Here is a 27635-nt window from a genome sequence, read left to right as displayed (position 1 = left end):
TTTCCTGCCCTCAACACAAGCCGTCGGCGTTCACTACTGCAGCTCATTCAGACCCCACTCTCCTACTGTCCAGGCACAGAAACGATAGTTAGGTTCCCCCTGACCGGGGACCGTACGCTGGGCCTTCCGTCCTCAACTCCTAACGGGAGGCCGGCTGCCGTAAAGCTTCGCTTTGCCGACTGCTGCAAAGCGCCTTACGACTGAACCCGGAATCGACCTACGGCCAGCAGTCGTCCCCGCCCTGCTTCAAACATTTGGGTTTCAGGAGCCGGGCGGAGGTGGCTGCCGGGTGTTGGCGTTGCACGCGCGCGGTCCGAAACTCGGCGGCGGCCTCGGGGCTGCTACGGCCTCGGTGGGGGGCAGGCCCCGGCGCCCGCCCGCCTCCCGGCCTCCATCATCCCAGGGTGCACCGCGGCGGGCGCGGGCCCGCGGCCATGTTGCGGTAGTTTGTTGTTTTCTTCCTGCGGAGGCGAAGGGGCAGCTGTGGACCGCGAAACGCCCGGCCTCGCCTCTGCCTCCTGCAGCCCCCTCCCTTCCCTGTCCTCCGCCACCAGTACCCGGGCCCGGACCAGGCACGTTGGCCCACCAGCTGGCTTGGTGGGCGAGGCTGAAGGCCGGGCCCCGCGAGTGCCATGGCGGCCGCCCTGGGAGCGAGCGGAGGAGCAGGCGCCGGAGGTACGTGAGGCCGCCGGGCTCGGGGGACCAGGGCTGAGCCGCGGTGGGCGGGGGTGCTGGCCGGCGGGCCTTCCCGCGTAGGAGAGGACGAGGCTCTCCCCGGCTCCGACTGTCTTTGTGTTCGGCCTATTCAGTTTTCTCCCCCGCCTTCCCTCCCTATTGTCATTATCCCTTGCTCGCTCCTCCTCTCCGCTGTGCAGATCGTACTTACCTGTGAACTTCCGTGTGTCCTCTACTTTGCAAGGCTGCCTAAAGTGTCAGGCCTATCTCTGGCGTTGGCGGGCATTAAGTGCCGAAGCCGGCCTTGTGTCCTATGGCTAGGAGAGCGCCCCCCGTCCCCCCACCGCGACAGTGTCACTTAGGGAGAGCGGGTCAGGTCGCTGTAGGGTGGGTGGTTAAGATTGTGGGGCCATCCTGACAGATTTAGATTGATTTCAAGCCCATTACAAAAACATAACAGGTGAAAGATTCACCTGTGTGAAGGAATGTGCGACAGTAGGCCATTTTGGAAAGAGAGATTTCTTGAGCAATAGTCTTAATAAATCCCTGTTTTAAATTAACTTATTTGTTGTCTAATAAAAATCTGTTAGTGTTTTATTTGCGTCTTGCAAAAGTGAAAACATGACACAAAAGGTTTAGATATTGAGTCAGTTCCTTTGGATAGTTTCTCTTGTTTGCAAGCATGAACAATATTGATGAAACACCTATCTCTAAAAAACTGTGGGTAAAACTACTTTCAGGTAAAATTACATATCACTGGGGGTTTTAAAAATATGTGGAGAGATACTTGAAAGTGACGTTTTAAATGATTATTTTGAAAACTTTGAAAAGATGGTAAAATATGGATAACAAAAGCATTTGGGATTAGTTCTTACCATTGCAACGTTGAAAAGCCAGTCTAGTGTATACTCGAGAAGTATTTTTTAGTAAATGCTAGCAGATGGTTAGGTTGCAGTCATCCTGTTTAGGAATTTTGGCCCAACTATCAAAACGTTTGCTTGACAAAATGGAAAAACAAAACTACAAAGAGTAAGTGTAGGAATGTTGCTTCTGGCAATTTGATTTGTTATATGCCACTTTTCTTTCAGTTTAAATACATGTTTGCGTGCTATGTCTGAGACTTTCTAATTAAAATTTTAAAATATATAGCTCACCTGTCTTTCTGGGGGTCGGAATTACTTGTTTTATAGCATTCCCAGTGTAATCTGGAAACTCTTGGGTCAACACTCTTCATTAGAAAGACTAAGGTGTTATTTGTATTTTTTCTAGAGGCTGAATAATATGTGAGGACGTTAAGCTGATGGCTAATGGAATATGTGCTTGTGTATTCCTTTACGTTTCTCATTTTTAATTTCTAAATTAGTAATATCACTGAGTGTAATCCAGATAAACAGGCTTTTTTGGGTCTTCAATAATTTTGAGGTCAGAAGTTTTGAGAATTGCTGTTTTAGAAGAATAAGTAGGCTTTATTCACGATGCTTTGGAGTTTTTCCTTCCATTTTGTCACAAGTGCCAGAGTTTCCTTTGCTCTTCGATTCAAACCAAACTCCTTGCCGAGGTTTGTGAGTTCTGTATGACTTAGTCCCTGCTTACCCCATCAGCATGTTGTGTGATTGTTTCCCTTATCCTGGAAGTTCATCTTGGACTGTTCCTGTCCCCGCTCTTGCCAGGGCTGACTCCTGATCCAGTGGGTCTCATGCTCTTAAGGGAGGCTTTCCTTGAGAATTCATTCTTTCTGAGGAATGTCTGTCTCTTGCTCTTGTGCCTCTCTTCTCTTCATTCTGTAGCACCCTTGTTTTCTTCAGAATGTTTATCTCAATTTGTAATTTTCTTCATTTTTACTTGGTTTTTAAATCTGCCTCCCACAGTAGCCTGTAAACCTTATGAGGACAAAAATGCTGCCTGTTTTACCAGCATTCCACGTGTTCCTGGCACATAGCATGTGTTCAACAAACATTTGGTGAATGAATTAAAGAATGAAATGTTTTCTTTACAAATAGGAAATAATATAATTACATCCTAAGTTATGTGAGTCATTTCCATGTGACTTACCTGTGTAACTGATTAAAATCATGTTAGCTTAGAGAAATATTTACATTGGTAATACCTTATTGATAGCTACAGATAGCTTATTTGGCAGCTCAGTTTAGCATATTGTCTAGCACAGTGGCTTTCAAACTTTTTAAAATGGCAGCCACAGAAATGTGATTGACATTGTGATTTAGTACATACATAAAAGTTAAAAAAAAATTCATGAACAATGCTGGTCCATACTATGCCATGCACTCTAATGTTTTCTATTTCATTACAGTAAAATGCTGATTGTGACCTAGATTAATTTCACAACCCACAAAATGTTCAAGATTGTCAGTTTGAAAATCACTGGTCTCCTGTATAGTAAGTGGTTAATATTTATTGAATAAAATGGATTTTGGCTATCCATAATCTGGATAGTAAAATAGTAATATCACTGAATGTAATCCAGATAAACAGGCTTTTTTGGCTATCCATAATCTGGATAGCCAAAATGGGTACCACAAAGTGTCTATAGGAGTGTTTGCTTATTTTTTACTTTTTTTTTTTGAGACAGGGTCTTGCTTTGTTGCCCAGACGAGTGCAGTCGTATGATCATGGCTAATTGCAGCCTTGGCCTCCTGGGCTCAGTTGATTCTCCCACTTCAGCCTGCTGAGTAGCTGGAACTGCAGGTGTGCACCACCATGCCTGGCTAATTTTTGTATTTTTTGTAGAGACAGGGTTTTGCCGTGTTGCCCAGGCAGGTCTTAAACTCGGGTTCAAGTGATCTGCCCGCCTCAGCCTCTCAGAGTGCGACTATTACATGACCCACCATGCCCTGCCATGAAACATTTCAAAGGAGTCATTTGGTATTGCAGTCAAGTAGTAAGGATAGAGGAATGGAATTGCTGTCCTTACTAATAACAGAGAGAATGACAACTGTTATTTATTGGAGACTGAAAACAAAAACATAAAGGCAAAAACATTTTGGGGGAAGGAACAAATAGTTTAATGAGTTTCAAGATCTTCTTAGTTCCAGTGCTTCCTTGTAAAATATAAAATAAAAAATCAGTACACAAATTGTAAAAAGCCTCCAACCTGGTAAGTGCATTATCTCGCTTAAGATTTACAACAGCATTCTTGGGCCTTAGCGAATCTAATTTTATAGGGGAGGTGAAAAAATGGGTGCTTGTAAATTTTTTGTTTTCTAGTCGATTCTTAGAAATAAAAAGTTTTAATGGAAAATTTCAAACACACCCAGTAGTAGAATAATGAACCCACATACCCATCATCTAGTACCACTTTTGTGTATTTCAAACCCCAGGCTGGTAAAATTTTATAGCAAGATACACTGCTGGGATGAGTTAAGACTTTAGATACTAAACCAGTTATCTTAATTTACATTTGAGAGTAAACTCGCCCAGAAACATTCAGCCACCTAACTGTTAAGAAAGGGAAGTAGATTCGAATTTAGGTCTTTTGCCTTCTAGTTCAGTGTTCCTTCCACTGTGTCAGTATGTAGTAAGGCGGGAAAAGTATGAAGCATGGTGCAGAAGGTTTTTGTTCGAAATTGTGAAAGTGAAACAAGTTTTAGTACTTCAACAGGTAAAATTTACCTGGTAGGACATTTTTGGAGCATTTTAATCACTAATAGTGCTGATAAATGAGATATTTTCATAACGATAATTATGTGTGTATAGCCATTTAATTCTTTTTTTTTTTCCTTCAAGAAAATCTTTCATGCTTAATTTCTTAGCTTCAATCAAGAGAGTTTGAGGAGTGGGGAAAAAATAGCCTCTCTCATTTCAGCCATGAGTACTTTTAGCATTTCTTGTATTTTTCATAACGATAATTATGTGTGTATAGCCATTTAATTCTTTTTTTTTTTCCTTCAAGAAAATCTTTCATGCTTAATTTCTTAGCTTCAATCAAGAGAGTTTGAGGAGTGGGGAAAAAATAGCCTCTCTCATTTCAGCCATGAGTACTTTTAGCATTTCTTGTAGGGCAGGTGTACTAATGACAAAGTCCCTTAGGTCATACCTGGGGATATAATTTTTTGAATGGCAGTTTGTCAGATAAGTAATTCTTGGTTGACAATTGTTATCTTTCAGCATATTAAATATTTCATCCTATCACCTTCTGGCTTCCACAGTTTCTAATGAGAAATTGTTAATCTTGTGGAGGATCCTTTGTACATGACATGCCACTTCTCTCTTGGTGTGTTCAAGATCCTCTTTGTCTTTGACTTTAGATAGTGTGATCATAATGTGTCTCGGTGTGGGTCTCCAAATTTATTCTGCTTGGAGTGGTGAACTTTTTGAATATGTAGGTTCATGTCTTTCACCAAATTTGGAAGCTTTTTATTTTTTTCTCCAATTCTTTTTCCTGGTACTCTATTTTCTCCTTTTGGGACTCCCATAATGCATAGATTGGTACTTTTAATGATGTCCCCCTGTTTTTTAAGGCTCTGTTTATTTTTGTTCCTCTGCTCCTTAGACTGGATAATTTCAATATTTTCCTGTTTCTTCACCTGTAGCACCCTTGTTTTCTTCAGAACGTTTATCTTAATTTGTAATTTTCTTTACTTATTTACTTGTTTTTTAAATCTGCCTCCCACAGTAGCCTGTAAGCCTCATGAGGACAAAAAATGCCATCTGTTTTGCCATGCATTCCAAATGTTCCTGGCACATAGCATGTGTTAAACAAATACTTGGTGAATGAATTAAAGAATGACATGTTTTCTGTATGATTCTGAAAAATTATCTATAATTGTATCCTAATGTATGTTAGTTCCACATGATTTACCTGTGTAACTGATTAAATCATGTTAACTTGATTTTTTCAGTCCCTCAGTTTTGGGACTGAAAATTGGACATTTTAAATATTGTGATGTGGAAATTTGGGAAGTCACAATGTCCCCGCTTTTCTGGGTTTGCTGTTTCTTCTTGTGGGCTTCAGTTGTCTGGTTTTTTATGACTTGCCAAATGAAAAGAGACTCTTATTTCTTGTCTCTTGTGGTCACTGATGTCTCCGTTGTGTTGTGTCATTGCCCAGCCAGTAATCTGATGGAGATGTCCTCAAGTGACTGGAGCTACAAATAAAACAAAACCCAAACCACAAAACAAACAAAAACTCCTGTGCTCACAGGTAGCTGAGGTTACTTCCTTGCTCATGCAGGCCACTTACCACCCCCCGCTTAGCCTCACCTTCTGCATATTCGGAGCGCAAAGATCAGCCAGAGTTTTAAATCTAGGGTTCTTTCGAGTTGTTTTCTGAGCATGTGCCCAGCGTTCAGCGTGTGCATGGTCTTGTCTTCCAGATTTCCCAGTATACATGGGAGCCCTCAACACTCTCATTCCTTCATATATTTTCCTCCTCAGCCTCTTCTTTCCCAGGCTTTTCAGTTTGTGTGTTGCTTACCTTGTCCATCGTCCCTTGCCCCAGGTGACCCTGGTTAGTGGATGTCTTTAAATGCTTTTGACAAGCACTGCCTGGTTGCTGCTGTAGCCCTGAGAGAGTTCTGAGGGGGTGATCTCTGAGCTGATGCCTCAGAGAACCACCAGACAGGTCACAATGCACAATCACAATTTTTTGAGGGCAGGTTCTTACTGACCCCTTTAGCATCACTGCGCCGGGAACACTGACTGCCATCCCCACTGCTGCCTCTGAGCTGCGAAATGCTTTCTGTGCGTCTGTTGTGATTATGAGTTCTTCCCCTGTTCTTTAATCTCTTAATGTAATGTATTGATAGACTTCCCGTGCTGAACTAAGCATGCATTCTGGGGTTCAAAATCTTGATCTGCACATTTTGTTCTTTTTAATATACTGTTGGATTTCATTTTAGGATTTATTTGTGATCATAAGGGAGACTGACTTATTGTCTTCTTCCTTGGTATTTCTGTGTACATTTGTGCTGTCCTTTTATTTATGGTATGTTGATTTTTAGAATGAGTTGTGAAATTTTTTGGGACAGTGTAAAAATCTCTTGTTAACTGTGGAAGAACTCTTTTCTCCAGAGCCATTTGGGTCTGGTTCCCTTTAAAAAAGTTATCTTTTCAATTTTCTGTATTATTATTGATTTATTTAGTTTTATAAGATGAAAAGTAAATTGCGATCATTTAAGTTTTCCTAGAAAAATTATTCTTTATGTTCAGATTTCCACATTGATACAGAGTTAAGCAGTGCCATAGCTTCTTTTTTGTTGTTGTTGTTGTTTTGTTTTGAGACGGAGTCTTGCTCTATCTCCCAGGCAGGCTGGAGTGTAGTAGTGGTGTGATCTCGGCTCACTGCAACCTCCGCCTGTTGGGTTCAAGCGATTCTTCTGCCTCAGCCTCCCAAGTAGCTGGGATTACAGGCACATGATACCACACCCAGCTAATTTTTGTATTTTTAGTAGAGACGGGGTTTCACCATGTTGACCAGGCTGGTCTGGAACTCCTGACCTCAGGTGATCTGCCTGCCTCGGTCTCCCAAAGTGCTAGGATTACAGGCATGAGCCACTGCGCCCGACCCACAGCTTCTTAAGTGTGTGTGTTGAAGGTAAATTTTTTGAGACTGAGACTCCTCAGTTTGAAGGAATTTTTAATTTTCACAACTTGATTGGTGGTTTGGTTGGGTTCAGAATTTTAGGTTTGAGTTCCTTTTTGTAAAATTTTTGGCGGTATTGCTGTGTTTTCTGGCATCCAGATCTGTTCTTGAGAAGTCTGAGGACATTCTGATTCCGAATCATTTTTATGTGACCTTTTTTCATTTTAGAAGTTTTTAACAACATTTTCTCCCCTTTGTTTGACATTTCATCCCTTACACTTAAACTCAGCCATTTAGAAGGCTGTATGGCTAGGCTGGGAGGTGGAGATTGTAGTGAGCCAAGATTGCGCTACTGCACTCCAGCCTGGGCAACAGAGGGAAACTCTGTCTTACCAAAAAAAAAAAAAAAAAAAAAAAAAAAAAAAGAGGGTCTAGGTTCCTGGGAAAAGAAATGAGTGTCAGTTCCTGTAGATTTTAAGTCATAATGGGAACATCCAGGAGGCTGAGCTCAGCTCATGTGTCTCTTCCTGGCTACCCAGGTTGATAGAGCAAGCCTTTATAACCCGTAATAGAAGGGGTTCTATCTTGTATCAAGCAAGACTTCTGTTATGATTGATTTTTAAACCCTGAATGAAGAAAGTTCGTTGAAAGACAAACAAATGACCAATGAGCACTATACTTCATAAACAAAAAGTTCATTTTAGGGAGAACCTGTCCTGCGGCCCATGTAACAACATAAGAGATTTTTAAGACAGTGACTACAAATTATTTCTAAAGCAACATGGTATAGGAATGCTTTCTGAAAATTTGGCTTGGCTGCTCAGAACTTAATAGTTATACTGTAAGGCTCATATGTTCACTTAGAAAGTTATTGAACATCACCTGATTTCTAGTTAATATTTAAATAAAGGATCTGGATTTCTTCATCTATAAAATAAGGAATTTTGACTACTAGTGATTTGAACTAGGAACATACTATATATGAGTGTGATACTGAGGAGAAAGAAAGTTGAGAACTTTTGGGATACAAAGGTCAGCAAACTTTTTCTGTGAAGGGTCAAATAGTAAATATTTTAGGCTTGCAGGGCAGATGGGTTTTGTTGGAAGCACTGAACTCTGCCATTTACCTCGAAAGCAGCCATGGACATAGACATTATATGCCTAAATTGGAATAGCTATGTTCCATTAAAAGCTTATTTACATAGATGGGTGGTAGCTAAATTTGGGCAGAAACAGATGGCAGGCCCTGCTTGGCCCATGGGCTTTGGTTTGCTGACCCTTAGATTAGATAATTGCTAGAACTCTATCGCAAGCTAATAGTCTATATGGTGTCTAATCCAAGTCCAGGATTCTGGAAAAGAAGAAGAAATAGAATGGTAAGTAAAAGTTTGTAACTGTAGATGTCTAATTGCTGCATGATAGAGAATTATGGAAATTTGGTGGATATCTTCAGTCTTGAAGGAAAATTGATTCCCCTGTTAAAATGGAATGTCTTGTACAATGTTTAGCCCTTAGAAGGAGATTTTCCAGGTAAGGAGGGCATTGACCTCTTTCGTTTTGCTCAGTTAATCTTTTACTCCTTGGCTTTCATGGATACGCTGTTTTTCCTTTAAAGTTCTGGACTAATGTGGACACATTTCTTCTTGGTTTATATTTAGTGTGACTGCTATGAACTGGAACTTTAAAAAGGATTTGTCTGTATTCTAAAGAAAAACAGGGAAATGACTCAGAATATATTAAGAATACAAAGAGGCTGTACAGGGTTCTTGTGCTAGCTTGCCCTATAAATTTTGAGTCATTATTTCACTTAGCGCAATGTCTTCAGGGTTCATCAGTGTTGTAGCATGTGTCAGAACTTCCTTTTTAAGGCTAAATAATATTCCAATATGTATCTATGCTACTTTTTTTTTTTTTTAATCATATATCCTTCAATAGACTCTTGAGTTGCTTCCACCTTTTGGGTATTGTAAGTAATACTAATGTGAGCCTGAGTATATTAATACGTCTTCAAGTGTCTGTTTTTAGTTCTTTAGAGTGTATACCCAGAAATGGAATTGTCACACCAGTCCTTGGATTTAGGGGCCAGTCTTAATCCAGAATGACTTCGTTTTAACTAATTACCTCTGCATAGATTCTATTTCTAAATAAGGCCACATTCTAAGGTTCTGGTGGACATGCCCTTTTGGGGGGTGCTGTGGTATGATTAAAAAATGAGTATTTTTTTCTGCCCTGGTTCCCTGGGCAGAACTTTGGAAACCCTTTGAATTTACTATATTTTCTATGCTAATGAGATGGCTTATAGCAGGGGTGGGGGCCCTAGATAGCTTTGGGGTGGGGGCTTGTCAGAAAAACTAACCCCATGTTAAGAGGGTTAGAATGTTTAGCCTCAACCCCCAGCCTCCCTCGAGGGGAGAGGGGCTGAAGATTGGTTGTAATCACCATTAGTCAGTGTAATCGTTGGGTTTAGGGAACTTCTGAGTTGGTGAGCACCTCCTCGTGCTAGGAGGGTGGTGCACCCTGACCCCTCAGACTAGCCCTGTGTTGCTCTTCATCTGGCTCTTCATTTGTATCCTTTATAATAAACTGTAATAGTAAGTACAGTGTTTTCTTGAGTCCTGTGAATTGTTATAGTAATAGCAATGGGTGGAGGTGTGATAACCCCAGCATTTCTAGACTTTAGCCAGGGATAAGTGTGAGTAGCCTGGGCACCTCGTTGCAGTTGGCATCTGAAGTGGGACAGCTTTGTGAAACTGAGTCCTTAATCTGTGGGGCCTGCCCTAACTCCAGATGATTAGTGTTAGGATTGAGTGGAATTGTTGGTGTTGCAGTATGATTGTGCAATTTAGTACAGTCAGCAAGTCAAACTTTTAAAAAATATTGCAAAAGATGGCTGAGTGAAGTGTAATAATACAAACGCAGCATTTTAAAAACCAAACTAATTAACTTCTACCCCACCCTCAAACAAACCAGCACATGTATCCGTCAATCCACAGCTAATATTCCAGTTTCAAAATGCTGATGTTTTCATTGACTTCTCCTTCCTTGTTATTTTCAGTCAGTCAACATGCCTTGGAATTTCTAAATTGACAGTTTCTAGTTCATGAATTTGTCTTATTCTCCCCTCTGTTTCTGCGCTGCGATGCTCACCACATTTTTTTTCCCTTAATGGTTGGTTTTTATTTTGTTTTACCATTGTTTATGTTTTAGCGATTAGTTAGTTCTTGCTTCTTGCTACTAGATTACCCTTTCTAAACTGGGGTTGTGTTGCATATGAAGTATAGCTTTCTCACGTTGCTTTTCTAGTGATGCCCCAAATCTTTACCACCTTTTCTTTCTGACTACTTCTGTCAGTGAGTATGTCAACTTACCTGAACTCCTCGCTGTGCTCTAGGCTCGTGAGCACTTCTTAGCCTCTGTGCTGTTATTTCCCTGGAATGCCCATCTACTTGACAAAAATATAGTCATTGTGAGCCTTCATCTCAGTTATTACCTAGTGTGTCAAACCAGACTTGATTTCCCCATCCGTCATCACTTTGTATGTATTTTTTGTTTTGGAATCTTTACTCAAATTTCAGTCATTCCGTTAATTTAAATTCGTTTGCTTTTTTGCTGTTAAATTTACATAATGTGAAATTTAATACTTCATTAAAAATATTATATGTTGTCCTGTTTTAATAATTTTATTTGTCCACACATTATGTGTTCACCTGTGTGCACGGATAAACATTGGTGGTGATGTTCTCCTAGTTGTACAATTGTTTTTATCAGAGAAATTTGGGATGATTTTAATATCTTTGTACTTTTAGGTATTGCAATAATATTTCATAATGATCATGTATTAGTCTAGTATAGATAATCAAGCTATTACGTTAATAAATGAGTGTTTTAAAAGTTTAAGGAAGAATAAAGAGGACCATAAATCCATAATTAATTCTTTGTGAAGAGATAACTACCATTATAGCAGTTTGGCTTATATCCTGGGCACACGTGTACACATATATTTTACATACACAATGGCCATACCATATTGTATGATCCCCTCCATGATATTATTGGGGGTATTTTTTCATGTCAGGAAACATAGTTTGACTTTAAAATTCTTATTGCTGCCTAATGTGTAACTACATGACTGTACTTTTATTTGACCTCTCTGCTCTGGCTTTTTTTGTTGGGCATTTGGTTTATTTCTACTTTTTCCAATTAATGGAACAATTCTTGATGAACATCCTTGTACATACTACCTTTGTTCACTCAATGATGAACAGTATTTCTCAAAGTCTTGGGAGTCCCCAAGACTGTTTCAGAGTGTCTGTGAAGTCAAACTATTTTCATAATGGTATTAAGGCAGTTTGCCTTTTTTTACCGTGCTGACATTTGCATCAGTGTTGCAAAAGTAATGGTGGGTACATTCTCTGGTGGTTTAACGTTAAGGCAGTGGCAAGTATTTAATTAAATCTTGATCCTAGAGTGCATTTAAAAAATATTTGTGACAAATAGGAAACATACGCATAAAGGACTTCTGTTTCGTCATGAAGTATAACAGTTGTCTTCAGGAAAAATGCCTGTCCAGCTGGCAGGGTAGTGTGCACCTGTGTTCTCAGCGACTTGGAGGCTGAGGCAGGAGGATCACTTGAATCCAGGAGTTCAGTCCAGTCTGGGTAACATTGCAAGACCCCGTCTCTTAAAAAAAAAAAAAAAAAAAAAAAAAAAAGGTACTTGTTCAACTTAATAGTGAGGTGCGCTGGCTTTTCTTATTTCTTCTGTAGAATATCATTTTTACTTGAAAGGACAATTGACAGACTGTGGTTATTCAGATTTTTGTGCTTGGCAGATAGATTCTTGAAAATGAAGTGAGCCTGTCACTTCTAGTAAAACAGTGTACGTTATTTGTTGCCAATGATAACATGTAAGTTTTCAGACAAAAATGAGAATTTTGGAATACTTGTATTTGATACTCTGAGGTTGAGAACTTCCCAGCACTTGAAGACTTTCCTGATGAGATTGGTGATGTTATTAACCAGTGTGATTTTTTATATTGGATAATGAAATGTGTTAGCATTTGGAGTACTACATGGATCAGGGAACCAGTGTTTTCAAAATGACCACTGCATGGTGGCACAAAATCATGGTTAAAGGTCCAATAACAGTGCAAGACATGCTTGTTCTTTAACATAAGAGGGTATGAAATATTCATTGCTGTGGCTTCAGATTCTGCATTGCAGCCGATCTTTAAGAAATGGCCACTTTTTGATTATTAGTGTAGTATCAAAGAAGAATATCTGAAATTGTTTGAAAAGACAAAGTACTTCTTTTTACAACTATGTATCTATTTGGAGTCGGATTTCTTTCATGTATTTCAGTCAAAAAATATATCGAATGAGACTTGTCTCAGGAAAAAAAATATATATATCACAGGAGATTGAATGCAGAAGCAGATAGAATTCAGCTGTTTTCTATAAAGTCAGATGTTAAAGAGTTTTGGAAAACTGTAAAAAATATTTGTTTTATAGACTTTTTGTCATTAAAATATGTCGCATTAACATGTAATACTGGTTTGTTTCTTAAGTTTTACTCTATTCTCTTTAAAATTATAGTCAGCCCAGTTTGTACCAGCTGACTCTTACCTCATTTCCCGTCTTCTTTACCCTCCTGCTCTAGTCTTTTTCAATAAAGGCCTTAAGTTACGTACCATATATTAATTTATTGGGATTACTGTTTGTCTTTTCTTACTAGAATGTAACCTACACAGGGTGAAGATTTTTTTTTTTTTGGTATGTCAGGTGTCTAGAACAGTGCCTGGCATATATTACGTGGTCAAGAAATAGTTGTTGAGTGAAGGATACAGGTTTCACGACCCTTCAGTTCTATTCATATTTTCTGCTTATCTTGCATTCTCCGATTTTGGAATGATTTCAACAGCCACTTTCCTTAGCTGTTTTATGGTGTCTCTCCTTTGGGAAAATACTTTAATTATTTTTGATGATCCTGGCCTCTAATTTTGGCTTTTGTGGATTTAACTCTGAAATTTCCAGAAAGTGCTGTGTAGCACGATGGCAGTTAAATTTCCTTCCGGAGGTCCTGCACTGACGCACAGTGTGAGATGAACACAGGGATTCCTAACCCTAGCTGTCCGTCAGAATTAGTGGGAGCTTTAAAAAGCAGAAAGAGCCCAGAATCAAAAATCAGTGAGGAGGCCAGAGATTATGTACTTGCTACAAGGTTAGGTGATTGCTATTAGCTAACCTGACAAAAAGATGTTCTCATTTCAGCGGAATTGGATGCTGTTTTTTTTCCTCCTTTTTTCTTGTTTTGGTCTCACTATTTTGGCCAGGCTGGAGTGCAGTGGCCATGCACAGGCATGAGCATGGCACACTACAGCTTCAAATTTCTGACCTCAAGCAGTCCTCCCTTCTCAGGCTCCGAAGTAGCTAGGGCAACAGGCTCCAGCCACTGTACCCAGTGGATGCTCTAATTAATTAGCAATGGCTGCCATGGATGATTGTGATTAAGTACTATTTCCTTCGCTGTGATTTAATGAGAAAAAAGCCACAAGCCAAATTTTTAGCTTATAAAATATTGGGACTTTGGTTATGTTTTCATGGATAGAGAATGCTCCTTGTTTTCATGAAGCATGACTTTTGATGTTTTTAAATTGATTAGAACTATTTTTTGGCCTAACATGTATCAGGGACAGTGCATCCTGTACATTTAAAAATAATGTATATTTTGCACTTATTGGTCCAAGTACCCTGTATTTGTTAGTTCTAATTGATTTATAGTATTTGAGTCCTCTGTATCCTTATTAATCTTTTACCTGGATTTCATATTTGTTGAGAGTAGGGTGTTGAATTCTCGATAAGTATTAATGTAGAGCAGTCTCTTTCTCCCTTCATTTTTGTCAGCATTTGCTACATGAATTTTGGTGTTCTGTTTCAGTGCATATATGTTTATAATTGTTATATCTTGATGAATTGACCCTTTGGTTGGTATACAGTATTCTTTCTTTTTGAAACAATTTTGAATTTAAAAATCTATTTTATCTGATACTAGTGTAACTGCCAGTTGCCTTTTGGTTACTATTTGCATGAAATATCTTTTTCCATCATTTCACTTTCAATTTATTAGTGTCTTTGGGTCTAAAGTGAGTCTCTAATAGGCAGCATATAGTTGGATTTTTTTTTTGAGACGGAGTCTCACTCTGTTGCCCAGGCTGGAGTGCAGTGGTATGATCTCAGCCCACTGCAACCTCTGCCTCCCGGGTTCAAGCGATTCTCCTGCCTCAACCTCCTGAGTAGCTGGGTTTATAGGCACGCGCCACCAAGCCTGGCTAATTTTTATATTTTTAGTAGAGACGGGGTTTCACCATCTTGGTCAGGTTGGTCTCAAACTCCTGACCTCGTGATCCACCGGCGTTGGCCTTCCAAAGTGCTGGGATTATAGGCGAGAGCCACCGCACCTGGCTGTTTGTTTGTTTTTAATCCACTCTGCCAGTCTGTGATGTGACAGAAGATAGTCAAGTGGGAAATGCCAGATGCCGGTCCTTCCAGTGGAACAACTATTGACCTGGCAAGAACTGTTGGGAGCAACCGTTTTGGAACTTTGGAACCTAACATTGGTTTTCATCACTGATGAGCTGGTACAGAGGTTCTCTCTGTTATTTTCATCCCCCTCCGCTGAAGCAGTTTCTCTTTTGGCTTTGTTCATTTTTCCTTTTTATTGGATGCAGGCATTTAAGGAAATCTACCAGGTCACTAGTTGATTAGGGAGATAACAGAAGAGAGACTTCAGTGACCACACTTAAGAAGGAATATAATAAATAGTAGTTTTAAAAAGCCCTTAAACAGATGGACAGCAACCTTCATTGTGTAACAGCAGCAACTCTGGGGAAGAATCTGGTTTCTAGAGTTACTACATTGCAATGTACAAAATATCCAGTTTTAAATAGTAAATAGTAAATAAAATATTACATTGTATACAAAGAAGCCTGAAAGTATGGCACATTCATAGGAGAAAAAGAAATAGAGGCCGGGCGCGGTGGCTCAAGCCTGTAATCCCAGCACTTTGGGAGGCCGAGACGGGCAAATCACGAGGTCAGGAGATCGAGACCATCCTGGCTAACCCGGTGAAACCCCGTCTCTACTAAAAATACAAAAAACTAGCCGGGCGAGGTGGCGGGCGCCTGTAGTCCCAGCTACTCGGGAGGCTGAGGCAGGAGAATGGCGTAAACCCGGGAGGTGGAGTTTGCAGTGAGCTGAGATCCGGCCACTGCACTCCAGCCTGGGCGACAGAGCGAGACTCCGTCTCAAAAAAAAGAAATAGAAACCACCCACAAGGATACCCAGACATTGGATTTACTAGACAGATGCTTTAACCTTCTTAAATACGCTTAAAGTGCTTTAGGAAACTGTGAACCAAAAAACTAAAGGAAATCTGGAGAGTGATATATGAAGAAGTAGAGAATATTAATAAAGAAATTATTAGAAGGAAACAACTTCTAGAACTCAAAAGTACAGTAGCTAAAGTAAGCTCTTTAGAGAGGATCAATAGCAGATTTGAGCAAGCAGAAGAATCAGCAAACTTGAAGGTCAATTGAGATGATCCCGTTGGAAGAGCAGAATGATAAAACAATACGTAAAAATGAACAGAGTCTAAAAGACCTATGGGACACCACCAAGTGTACTTATATACACATAGGAGACCCACAAGAGCAAGAAATTGACAGAAAAAAAATTTGAGGAAATAATGGCTTAAAATTGCCAAATTCATAAACAAATATATAGATAAAAGATAGAATCTGTACATCTAAGTATACCACACACTGGATATATTAAAACAACAGAAATTTATTCACAGGTCAGGAGACCAGAAGTCCATATTAATGTACCAGCAGGGCCATACTCCCTGTGAAGCCTCTAGGGGAGAATCCTTTGCCTCTTCCAGCTTTTGGTGGCTTCCTGCATTCCTTGGCTTACGGCAGCATAACTCAAGTCTTTGGCTTCACATGACCTTTCTCCTCTGTGTGTGTCTGTTTGTACCCAAATCTCTGTTTCCTTATGTAGATATCAGTCATCATTGAATTTAGTGCCCTTTTTAATATCCAGTGTGATCTCATCCTAACTTGATTACGCCTGTAAATAGCTTTTTAAGTTTTAGAGACAGGGGCTTGCTCTTTTGCCCAGGCTAGACTATAGTGAGTCAGTCATAGCTGACTATACCCTCTGCCTCCTGGGCTCAAGCAGTCCTCCCACTGCAACCTCCTGAATGGCTGAGGCTGCAGGTGTACACCACCACACCCAACTAATTTTTAAAGTTTTTTTGTAGAGATAGGATCTGGATATATTGCCCAGGCTGGTCTTGAACTCCTGGCCTCAAGCGACTACCTTGGCCTCCCTAAGTTTTGGGATTACAGGCATGAGTCATTATGCTTTGCCTTGTTTCTAAATAAAATCACATTCACAGGTGGCAGAAGGAGTGGTAAGACTTAAGCGTGTATTTTTTCGGGGGGACACAATTCAACAGTTAGAAGCAATTCTGCTATAAACAAATTTCTTCCTGTTTTGTTCATGTGTGAATGTCTTTATTTCACCTTAATTTTTGAAAGATCGTGTTGGTGGATTTAGGTCTCTTTCTTTGAGCACTTTGAATAGGTCATCTAGCTAAGTAGCCTCTGGCTACTTCCGTTTTGACGGAGAAACAACTATTGCAGTTCCGTTGTAGGTGATGAGTCATTTTTGTTTTGGTGCTCTCAAGGTTTTTTTCCTGTGTCTTTGGCTTTGAAACATTTTGACTATGTTGCGTGTGTTTGTGAATCTCTGAGTTTATTATCGTTTGAGTTTGTCAAGCCTTCTGGATGTGTAGATATTTTCCAGTACATTTTGGAAGTGGTCAGCCATTATTTCTTTGAGTATTTTTTCCTACTCCTGTCTGTCCTCTCCTTCTGGTGCTCCCATTACACATATATTGTTGTGCCTCCTAATGGCCCCACATTTCTTTGAGGCTGGGTTCAGTTTTCATTTTCTGATTTCTGTTCTTTGGATTATGTCATCTCTGTTGATCTGTTTTCAAGTTTACTAATTCTTCTGCCAGTTCACATCAACTGAGTCCCTCTAATGAATTCATTTCAGTTATTTTTCAATTTCAGAATTTCTATTTGGTTTTTAAAAATAATTTCTGTCTCTTCCTGTGTCTCTCTCTCTCTCTCTGTGTGTGTGTGTGTGTGTGTGTGTATGTTTTTTTTTTTTTTTGAAACGGAGTCTCACTTTGTCGCCAGCTGGAATGCAGTGGTGCAATCTCCGCTCACTGCAATCTCCACCTCCCCGGTTCAAGCCATTCTCCCGCCTCAGCCTCCCGAGTAGCTGGGATTACAGGCGCACATCATCACACCCACCTAATTTTTGTATTTTTAGTAGAGACAGGTTTCATCGTGTTGGCCAGCATGGTCTTGATCTCTTGACCTTGTGATCCCCCTGCCTTGGCCTCCCAAAGGGGTTTTTTTTTTTTTTTTTTTTTTTTTAAGACAGAGTCTTGCTCTGTGGCCCAGGCTGGAGTGCAGTGGTGTGGTCTCAGCTCATTGCAACCTCTGCCTCTTGGGTTCAAGCAATTCTCTTGCCTCAGCCTCCCGAGTAGCTGGGATTACAGGTGTGTGCCAGTACATCTGGCTAATTTTTGTATTTTTAGTAGAGATGGAGTTTTGTCATGTTGGCCAGGCTGGTCTTGAACTCCTGACCTAAAGTGATCCACCTGCCTTGGCCTCCCAAAGTACTGGGATTACAGGTGTGAGCCACTGCGCCTGGCCTCTTTATTCATATTCTTTATTTGACCTGACACTGTCATCATGTTTTCTTTTGGTTTTTTGATCGTGTTTTCATTTAATTCTTTGAACATATTTATAATGGCTACTTACAGATCTTTTTCTGTGAAATCTGACGCCTGGTCCTCTCACATGGAGTTTATGTTGCCTGCTTTTTGTTGTCGTTGGATTATAGGTTATACTTTCTTGTTTCTTCCATATCTTGTAATTTTTTGTTGAAGTCTGGGCATTTTAGATAATACGTCGTAGCAACTCTGGGTGCTGGTCTCCCTGTTTTCCCACACCTGGGCTTATTACTGTTATTTGCTTCTTTATTCCTTTGTTGATTGGCTGGGGTATTTTAATGAAGTGTTCACCCCTCCCTGGAAGCTTTTGATGTTGCTCTGCAGTGACCACAGCCTTGGGCATGCACAGTTACCCTGGGATGGTTGTCATGGCTTTTATTGTCTCTCTCTGAGTACACTTTCTGTAATGCTCTGGGGCATAGATTGCTTTATAAATTGAGCCCATCACATTCAGGCTCCTTTGAATGGATAGTGTCCATGTTAGTGTTTGAGATTTGTTCTGACCCAAGCAGAGGCCCTGCTCACCTGTCTGTGTCCCCATTTCTCTCCGGCACAGCAGCTCATCTACATTCTGGCCATATTTCCAGCTGCTTTTACCACTCTCTTCCCAATTAGCTCTCACCAGAACTCTCCCTCACTGTTGCTAGGAGCACTGTTTGACTTGAAGTCAGTTTCTTTGGAGAGTTTTGGAGCACTCTGGTTCTAAATGTCTGCTTCCTCACCCCCCACCTCCCTGAGCCACAGCACTTGTGCTGTGGCTGTGGACAGTGGTGTAGCAGTCTTTAGGTGATACCCTTGCCTTAGGAGCTGAGTGCCTGGAAACTGGGGGAAGGCAGCAGCCCCAGGTCTCCTCAACTTGACTTTCTTGGTGTGGGACCCCCAGTCCTTGACCCAGGGCAGGGGTTCTCTGGGCCCAGCAGTGTCTGTCCCATGAATGGGACCTGAGTGGAAGAAAGGAGCCCATCCCTCTCGCTCACACTCACCCAGAACTCAGCCCTCAGCAACGGGTAGGTGGGGGTGGGATGTGAAATGCGGAGGTCCTTGTCCTCCAGCTGGGAGCTGAGTGGGGAGGGAGGGTGTCCTGTGTTCTTGGTCTCGAGTGGAATCTTAGCGTTACTGTTTCAAGGATGAAGAGGGGTGGGTCCTGGTTTAAAACCCATTAATTCTTGCTTCCATTCTTGGCAAATTTTTGGTAGATTTCTGGAATAAGTGTCTTTTCATTTGTTGTATGTCTTTAGAATTATTCTTAGAGACTCTAAGTGGTTATTATATAAAACAGTTTTCACCAGGCTCACAGAGAGAGGACCCATGGAGTTCCTCGTTCTGTCATGTTGGAAGTGGAACTTCTTGAGGCTACTAATTCTTTAATGTCTTTAATTCTTGGATTTTCTTTTCTTTCTGCTTCTTTTTTTTTTTTTTTTTTTTTTTTTTTGTTAAAGCCCTCGTTCTGTTTGGTAGTTAGTTGTATTAGGCCATTCTCACAGGGCTATAAAGAAATACTGGAGACTGGGTAATTCGTAAAGAAGAGAAGTTTAATTGGCTTATGGTTCTGTAGGCTGTACAGGTGTGGCGTCAGTGCCTGCTCAGTTTGTGGGGAGGCCTCAGGGAGCTTTTACTCGTGGTGGAAGGCCAAGCAGGAGCAGGCACTTACCTTACGTGGCAAAAGAAGGAGCAAGAGAGTGAGCGGAGGTAGGGAGGGGTGCCACACTGTACAACAACCAAATCTCCAGAGAGCTCACTGGCTATGGTGAGGACAGCACCAAGCCATGCCGAATCTGCCCCCAGGACCCAAATGCCTCCCACCAGGCCCCACCTCCAACACTGGGGATTACAGTTCAACATGAGATTTGGCAGGGACGTATATTCAAACTATATCAGTAGTGTTTGGTAAGAGTAGATATATTACTTCGGTAGAACTTGGTTGATTTCCAGCTCCAGGCTGGGAAAATTCTGAGGCTTTATATCATCTGGCCCTCCCTACCCCAACCACCTACCCCTAGGGTAGACTCTTTCTGGGGAGACAGATCTGTGTGCTGCTGTCTCTCCAATTTCTTTGCTTGTGTGTATGTCTGAGATGAAAACCTTTAATTTCAATTCTTTGTTTACTAGGAATAAAAATAACTTTGTCAGGTGCCACCCATTTGTCAGTTCTTGTATTTTAAAATACATTGTCAAATTTAATGTTCCAGCAAATTTATGAAGTAGACAATAGCTTCATTTTTACAGAAAAAGAAACAGGCCTCTAAAGGGCTCTGCTCTTCATTGCTCTTTCTTCACTGTCCATTTCAGTAGCCACTTGTCACACGTGGCACTAAGCACTTGGAATGTGGCTTGTTCACACTGAGATGTGAGATGTGCTGTGTGTGCAAAATGCGCATTTAGTATGGAAAAAATGTAAAATATGCTGTTAATATTTTCTGTATTGATTACACACTATGATTTTATTTATGTATTTTTTTATATATATATATATTTACATGTATATTTATATACACACTTTTTTTATGGAGACAGAATCTCCCTCTGTCACCCAGGCTGGAGTGCAGTGGTGCGATCTCGGCTCACTGCAACTTTTGCCTCCTGGTTCAAGTGATTCTCGTGCCTCAGCCTCCCAAGTAGCTGGGATAGCTGGGACTACAGACGTGCACCTCCATGCCTGGCTAATTTTTTTTTTTTTTTGTATTTTTTTAGTAGAGATGGGGTTTTGCTGTGTTGGACAGGCTGGTCTCAAACTCCTGACCTCAAGTAATCCATCCGCCTCAGCCTCCCAAAGTGCTGGGATTACAGGCATGAGCCACCACACCTGGCCATACGTACTGTGATAATATTTTGGATATACTATGTGAAATAAAATGTATTGTTAAAATATGGCCTGTTAAAGTTTCATCTATTTCTCTTTACCTTTTATAAATGTAGCTACTAGAAAACCTGGAATTAGGTGTGTGCTTATACTTTCGTTGCTCAGCACGTCCTGCATAATCTCTGTTTTGCTTAAGTGGAATCTTAGCTTTCCATGATTTGGAAAAGTGTGACAATTACAAAAAGTATTGTAAAAGTCTCCAACTTTTTAGCACATCACATTTTTTTTACGCAGTAAAAAAACACTCAAAACCCATTTTATTAAAAAAAAAAAACTTTAATAACATTTGTGGTTTTTTTTTTTGAAAACCTATTAGTGATTTTTCATGTCCAACAATATTCAGTGAATTGGTTTTCTTGGATAGCTTTGTGTTTTTTAAGATGTTTCATTATTGAAAATGGCTAAAGTGTTTATGACAGTTATATATGAAACTTTTGTAATTTGAAATGTCAAGTCAGGAATCTTTAAAAAAGTTGTTTTAGTGTTTGAATTATTTGCATTGTATCTATTTTAACTTAGTAAAACTGACTTCAATGGACTGTTCTCATAGATGATGACTTTGACCAGTTTGATAAGCCTGGCGCGGAACGGTCGTGGAGGAGAAGAGCTGCTGATGAGGACTGGGACAGGTACGTGCTCCCTGTGCTTCACCTGACTGCCTGTGCCGATCTCTGTCATTCTAACCCTTGGCTCCCGAGGGGTCTTTACTGAACACAGCACCTTGACTACCTGGTGCTCTCTCTTGAGTAGGGCTGTCCCTCCTGGGCTAAAGTGAAGCTTCTCCATGCAGAAGGCTGACGTGGGCTCCTGTTCCAGGCCTGTGTTGTGTGGAGGGCTGCCAACAGATCATAGGTCTTCTGTTCTTTTTCTTTGTTTTTGTACAGTAATGATACTGACTGTGGACACCCAGAGCCATTACTGGAGTGGCCTTATGCCAGAGTTCCTTAAGCTCTACTTTGTACTGAATATCTGGCTACACTTTAATGTTTTTTCCATTCTAATATGTGTAGATGGTATTTCACTAATTTTAATTTTCATGTTCCTGGTTACCAGTGAAGATGAAGGTACCTGTTTAGGAATGGATGAAAATGACCTGTTTAGGAATACACACACACACAGTTTAAAAATCCACAGTCATGACAGATGGTAGTTTGGTAGAGTGGTTACCTCTGGCAAGGAGTTATAATAGAGGTTAGTGGTGTGTTCTGGGAGAAATACAGTGTGGGCTTAATCTGGGTGGTGGGGCTGAGAAATGTTGGTTATTCTTTATAACTTTTTTAACATCTTAAATACTGTGTTGAGAAAATGTAACAATTACTTTGAAGCTGCAGTCAATTTGAAAACAGCAGTGTCACATCTAGAAGTTTTATAGAATAATCTACCTTGAGAACTATGAGGCCCTTACAGTCCACATAAAGCTGATTGCTCTTCAGTGACTCATGCAGTGTATTAGTATTCTCCAGAGCAGCAGAACCAAAAGAATATATACAGAAAGATTCATTATGAAGGACTGGCTCGCGTGATTATGGAGACTGAGTAGTTACACGGTCTGTAGAGTGGTGTATTTCCAGTCTGGGCCCAGTGGCCTGTGAACCAGGGGAGCCAGTGATGGAAGTCCCTGTCTGAGCCTGGAGGCCTGAGAACCAGGAGCAGCCATGTCTGAGGGCAGACGATGGCTCAAGAAAAGGGTGAATTTGCCCAACTCCAACTTTTTGGGTAATGTCTGCCCACATTGGTGAGGATGGATTTCTTTACTCAGTCTATGGATTCATCACTAATCAGCTCTGGAAGCACCCTCATGGACTTTCACAGAAATAATGTTTTGTTAGGTAGCTGGACACCTCTTGTCCCAGTCAAGCTGACGCACAAAATCAGCCAGCATGCATTCTAAAAATCAAATAGTGCTTAAAAACAAAGTGTTTCCTAGAAAATAAATGGTCTTACTAGTAAGTACTAAAGCTAGTTTTGACTAAAAAACTGTGATGGTGAGCTGAATAAAATATTAAGTGGGTCTTTTAGTAGCTTACTCATTATTTGGAGTTCCTCTTTGAATGGTGTGTTCATATCTGTTTGTTTTTCTTTTGGATTGTCTTTTGCTTATTGATTTTAGGGACTTTATATTATACTTACTGGAAATTTATTTTTATTGTTTATAGATATCTCCTCCCAGTCTGTGGCATGTGTTTCCTTAAAAAATAGTCTTTAACTAGATTTTTGAAAAGAATACAGTCAAGTGTATAATATTTTTCCTTATAGTTTTTTATTCTTTTTATTAAAACATGAAAGAAATGTATTTGGAAACTCTTTTCAGACTTCCAAGAAAGTTGTAAGAATAATACAGAAACTCCCACTTAACCTTCTCTTACACTCATGGGGTGCTTTTTGTCAACCGATGTTATTTTAATTCTTTACATACATGGATATACTGTATATGTAAAATTTTCTTTCCTGTACTATTTGACAGTAGGTTGCAGGCATCATGCCACTTCCGAATGCTTCAGTATTGTTTAGCATGTATTTTCCCCAAAACAGGAACTTTCACTTATATAAATATGGTATAATTTTTAAAGTCAGGAAGTTTATCAAACATCCAGTTCTATATATGTGAGGTTTGTTGTTGTTGTTATTTTGGGGACAGGGTGTTTCTCTGTCACGCAGGTGGAGTGTAGTGGCGTGATCATAGCAAGCAGGAACTCCTGGGCTCAAGTGATGCTCCTGCCTTGGCCTCCCAGAATGCTGGGGTTACAGGCATGACCTGCCTAGTTCTATTTTTTTGTTCTAGCACACTCTGCCTAGTTCTATTTTTTGTTCTACAGTGGTTATTCAGATTTTTGTCAGTAATACTCCTACCTTGGCCTCCCAGAGTGCTGGAATTGGCGTGAGCTAGTGTGCCCTACCCAGTTTTAATTTTTTATTCTACAGTGGTTATTCAGAATGTTTTCAGTTGTCTCAATAATTTCCTTTATACCCTCCAAAAGAATTTTTTGTTCTGGTTCAAGATTCAATGCAGGATCATACATAGCGTTTTTCTTTCATTGTTTCTTAATGTGGAAGAATTTTGTAGCCTGTCTTTTATGACGTTGACAGGCCATTTATTTTGGGTTTGTTGGTGTTCCGTCGTGACTGACTGTAGGCTGTGCCTTGTGGTCAAGGGTAGGTGATGTGCGGTCTCCTGAGTGCCCACTTCAGGAGGCGCAGGAAATTGGTTTGTGCTTTTTGTCCTTAAGAAATTCTTCCCTAACTTGTATTCTGGGTATCTCCTGCATGTGTCTATGATAGTTAATTTTTTTTTAAATAGATACACAGTCTGCCTGAAATTGATTAAATTGATTGATTTTTAAGTTACTAACAAGTTCAAGCATATGTGAAAACAGACTAGTACAATGAACCCAGTGCACCATTCTCCAGTTTCACCAGTTAACAGCATGTAGCCAATCTCTTAACCATACTCTGCAACCCCCTCAAAATTTCCAGAATATATTTTTCTAAAAAATAAAGGATTTACAAATACAGCCACAATAGTTATTGTATCTTAAAAAATTCCTTATTATGTAAATATCTTAGTGTGTAAATTTCCGATTCTCTTATATTTGTGTGTGTGTCTATGTATATGTATGTAGACGCACATGTGTATATCTCCATACATATGTATACACACTTACTTTAAATGTATGTATGAGTATACTGTTACTTTCCCAGTTTGGATATGTGTCTGTGTGCTTTTTTGTGGTTGAATTGGGCCCACATGGTCATTGATGGTTGTCTTTCAAGTGTTGTTTCATATACAGGTTCTCCCCCATCTTATTTTAGTTCCATGCAATTTTTTGTTGAAGAAACAGGGTAGTGTGTCTTCTAGAATTTTCCTTTTGCTGATTGCACTCCCTGAGGTGTTTTTAGCGTGCCCTTTAACTGCTGGTGTTTTATGTGAGTTAATAGAACTCGAAGTGGATGGGATTCAGGTTTGAACTTGGGGGAGGGGCCGGGGTGTGGCAGTATAGTAAGTATTGCTGCGTTCCTCATCGGAAGCTACTTGGGGGCACGTGGTGATACCTCCGCTTTTCCTGTTACCTATGGTACTAGTACACTATTATAGTACCTAATAGTACTGTAAACCAGTTGGTTCTTCTGAGCTAGAGATTACTTAGAAAAGACAGGGTGATTGAGTCTTTCCTGTTGTTTACCACGTTTCAAACTAAGAAGTCAGCCCTAGCATCTTGCAGGGATGAGTTTTGTTTTTGAATCATTTTGAAATCATAGATTTAAATGTTGGGTTGTGTTGAATCCATTGTAGTTTAGTATCTTTATTGGTGGTTACATTGCCTGATATTTGCTGAATTGGAATTTCTTCAGGTTGGCTCCTGCGTCCATTTGACATGACTTTAGACGTCTTTGGCAGCTGTCTTGCTTTCTGCTATGATGAAACTTGTTTTGGTCATGGTGTGAGACAGTTCTAGTTTTTATTGTTTACCTTATTATGAATAGTAGTTGTCTCAGTGTTGTTTGTGAACCAACTCTTCCTTTTTTTTTTTTTTGAGACGGAGTCTCCCTCTGCCGCCCAGGCTGGAGTGCAGTGGCCGGATCTCAGCTCACTGCAAGCTCCGCCTCCCGGGTTCACGCCATTCTCCTGCCTCAGCCTCCCGAGTAGCTGGGACTACAGGCGCCCGCCACCTCGCCCGGCTAGTTTTTTGTATTTTTTAGTAGAGACGGGGTTTCACCGTGTTAGCCAGGATGGTCTCGATCTCCTGACCTCGTGATCTGCCCGTCTCGGCCTCCCAAAGTGCTGGGATTACAGGCTTGAGCCACCGCGCCCGGCAGAAACTCTTCCTTTTTTTATTGTCTTCAATGACATGTTTGCATCTATGAAGATTTTGCCACATGTATTTCTTTTTTGATGTTTTAAGCATAAGACAGCCTCCCTGTGTGCTGCATGACACAGAGAGAGACACTTCGAAGTTGAGCAGAGTGGGTCAGGAATTACTATGGTAAGTTTTTCTGCCGTGCTGTGCTGGTGGTGGTGGTTGGAAGAATATGATGTCATTGCTGAACCAACACCTGAAATTGTGTTTTTTTTTTTTTTTTTTTAAAAGAATGTCTCGTGCCCAGGTAAGAAAGAGATGGCACACTCAAAAAGTTGTTTTTGTTTGTTTGTGTTTGTTTTTTTGAGACAGAGTCTGCTCTGGAGTGCAGTGGTGCGATATCAGCTCACTGCAACCTCTACCTCCCAGGTTCAAGCGATTCTCATGTCTCAGTCTCCCGAGTAGCTGGGATTACAGGCATGTGCTACTGTGCCTGGCTAATTTTTATATTTTTAGTAGAGAAGGGATTTCGCCGTGTTGGCCAGGCTGGTCTTGAACTCTCCTGGCCTCAGGTGATCCAATCGCCTCAGCCTCCCAAAGTGTTGAGAATACGAGATTACGGGCGTGAGCTACCACGCCCGGCCCAAAAAGTTTTAACTGAAGAAATTTAATGAAGGGTCTATTTACAGGGCAGGGTTAAAGAACTAATGAGTTCACTTCCATCCAGGGAGTACCAGTTCCTACCCCGGCCTTGTGGGAAGTGAAGGCTGTTCGGGGAGGGATACTATAGTCTCTATCCCTTCAGGTGAGAAGGGAGGGGCCCATCTTTCTCCTCCTACTTGGTGACATTATGTTGGTGCCTCCCAATGGGCGATTCCATCTGGAAGCCAGAGGTTAGGACAGGCTGTGCCAGCTGCTCCTGGAGGACACAATCCAGGCACAGAGCAGGCAGGTAAGACGGAGAGCAGACTAGAGTGGGGAGGACCCAGAGACTACAGCCCCATGTACAGTGGTCAAGTTCACTTCTGGTTTTGAAAGGCTGTAGCCCAGTGATTAACAACAAATACTTGTTTCCTGAAAAACGTCTTTGAGGATAACTTCTGTTTCTAAGTAAAAATATACTTGCTTTCAAAGAGCTCATTGTCTATAAGCTTTAATAAGAAATGTCTGCTGGAAAGGTTGTTCATACTCAAGTAGTGATTACTGGTGGAATCTTTAGGGAGCTCTAGAATTGAACACAGGAAGCCTCTTCAGCCCAGTGTTTGTTTGATTTCCTAGAACACTTACTGCTACTGCCAGCCAGAGTGACTGCTCGCCCCTTTGAAACTGCCAGATGGAGACCAGTCATTTCCATTAGTTCATTGTTGTTTTTGGCAAGAGTGGATGTAGTTTTACATATGTAATACATTATTCCTTATATATACATCCTTTGTGAGGGTCCAGCTTTACAATGACAAGAAGAAAAGTACATGTAGTTTCTGTGGGGTGTGTGCATAGTAGTTAGGACTTGGATTCTCTCACTGGTGTCACCACTTCTTAGCTGGGTGACCTTGGGCAAGTTAGCATCTTAGTGTTTCTGTTTTCACATTTAAAAAATGGCAACAGTGTACGTGTCTACCTGAGAGGGTTATTATGTCAATGAAAAGCTCGTGTATGTGGAACTTGTCAAGTGGTGCCTGGCACAGAAGTGTGCTGAGCAGATGCTGTGGCTTGCTGGGGTTGCTGTTTATACTTGCTGTTGTTCTGTACTGAGTCCCACTGTCTCCCATCCTGTTTCTCGCTCGTCATGAAACAAGTACTGGTCTTCATTTTCTCTGCTTATTTTATAGTTGATAAACTTACTTTTTAAAAATGTTTTTGTTTAGAAAAATTAAGTAGTTATTAAAGG

The 27635-nt window shown here is 40.7% G+C and overlaps 1 protein-coding gene across 7 annotated transcripts in view; it reads left to right on the top strand.

Annotated features, from left to right (window-relative positions):
• Window positions 1–263: 263 nt before the first annotated feature.
• Window positions 264–27635, top strand: part of RBM33 (RNA binding motif protein 33) — a 133447-nt gene continuing 106075 nt past the window's right edge. For 5 of the 7 annotated variants that reach the window (XM_050785699.1, XM_050785698.1, XM_050785697.1 and 2 more), the window contains exons 1-2: window positions 437–675; window positions 21502–21580. In XM_050785699.1, the coding sequence (XP_050641656.1) occupies window positions 633–675; window positions 21502–21580 (122 nt within the window). In that variant the 5' untranslated portion in view covers window positions 437–632. Of the gene's footprint in view, window positions 676–21501; window positions 21581–27635 lie in introns of all 7 variants that reach the window. The other 2 variants (XM_050785695.1, XM_050785700.1) reach the window with 2 other exon arrangements.

The sequence above is a fragment of the Macaca thibetana genome, chromosome 3, assembly GCF_024542745.1.
Source record: "Macaca thibetana thibetana isolate TM-01 chromosome 3, ASM2454274v1, whole genome shotgun sequence".
Taxonomy (NCBI): Eukaryota; Metazoa; Chordata; class Mammalia; order Primates; family Cercopithecidae; genus Macaca; species Macaca thibetana.
The sequence above is the reverse complement of the archived record's forward strand: the minus strand, read 5'-3'. Positions and strand labels throughout refer to the sequence as shown.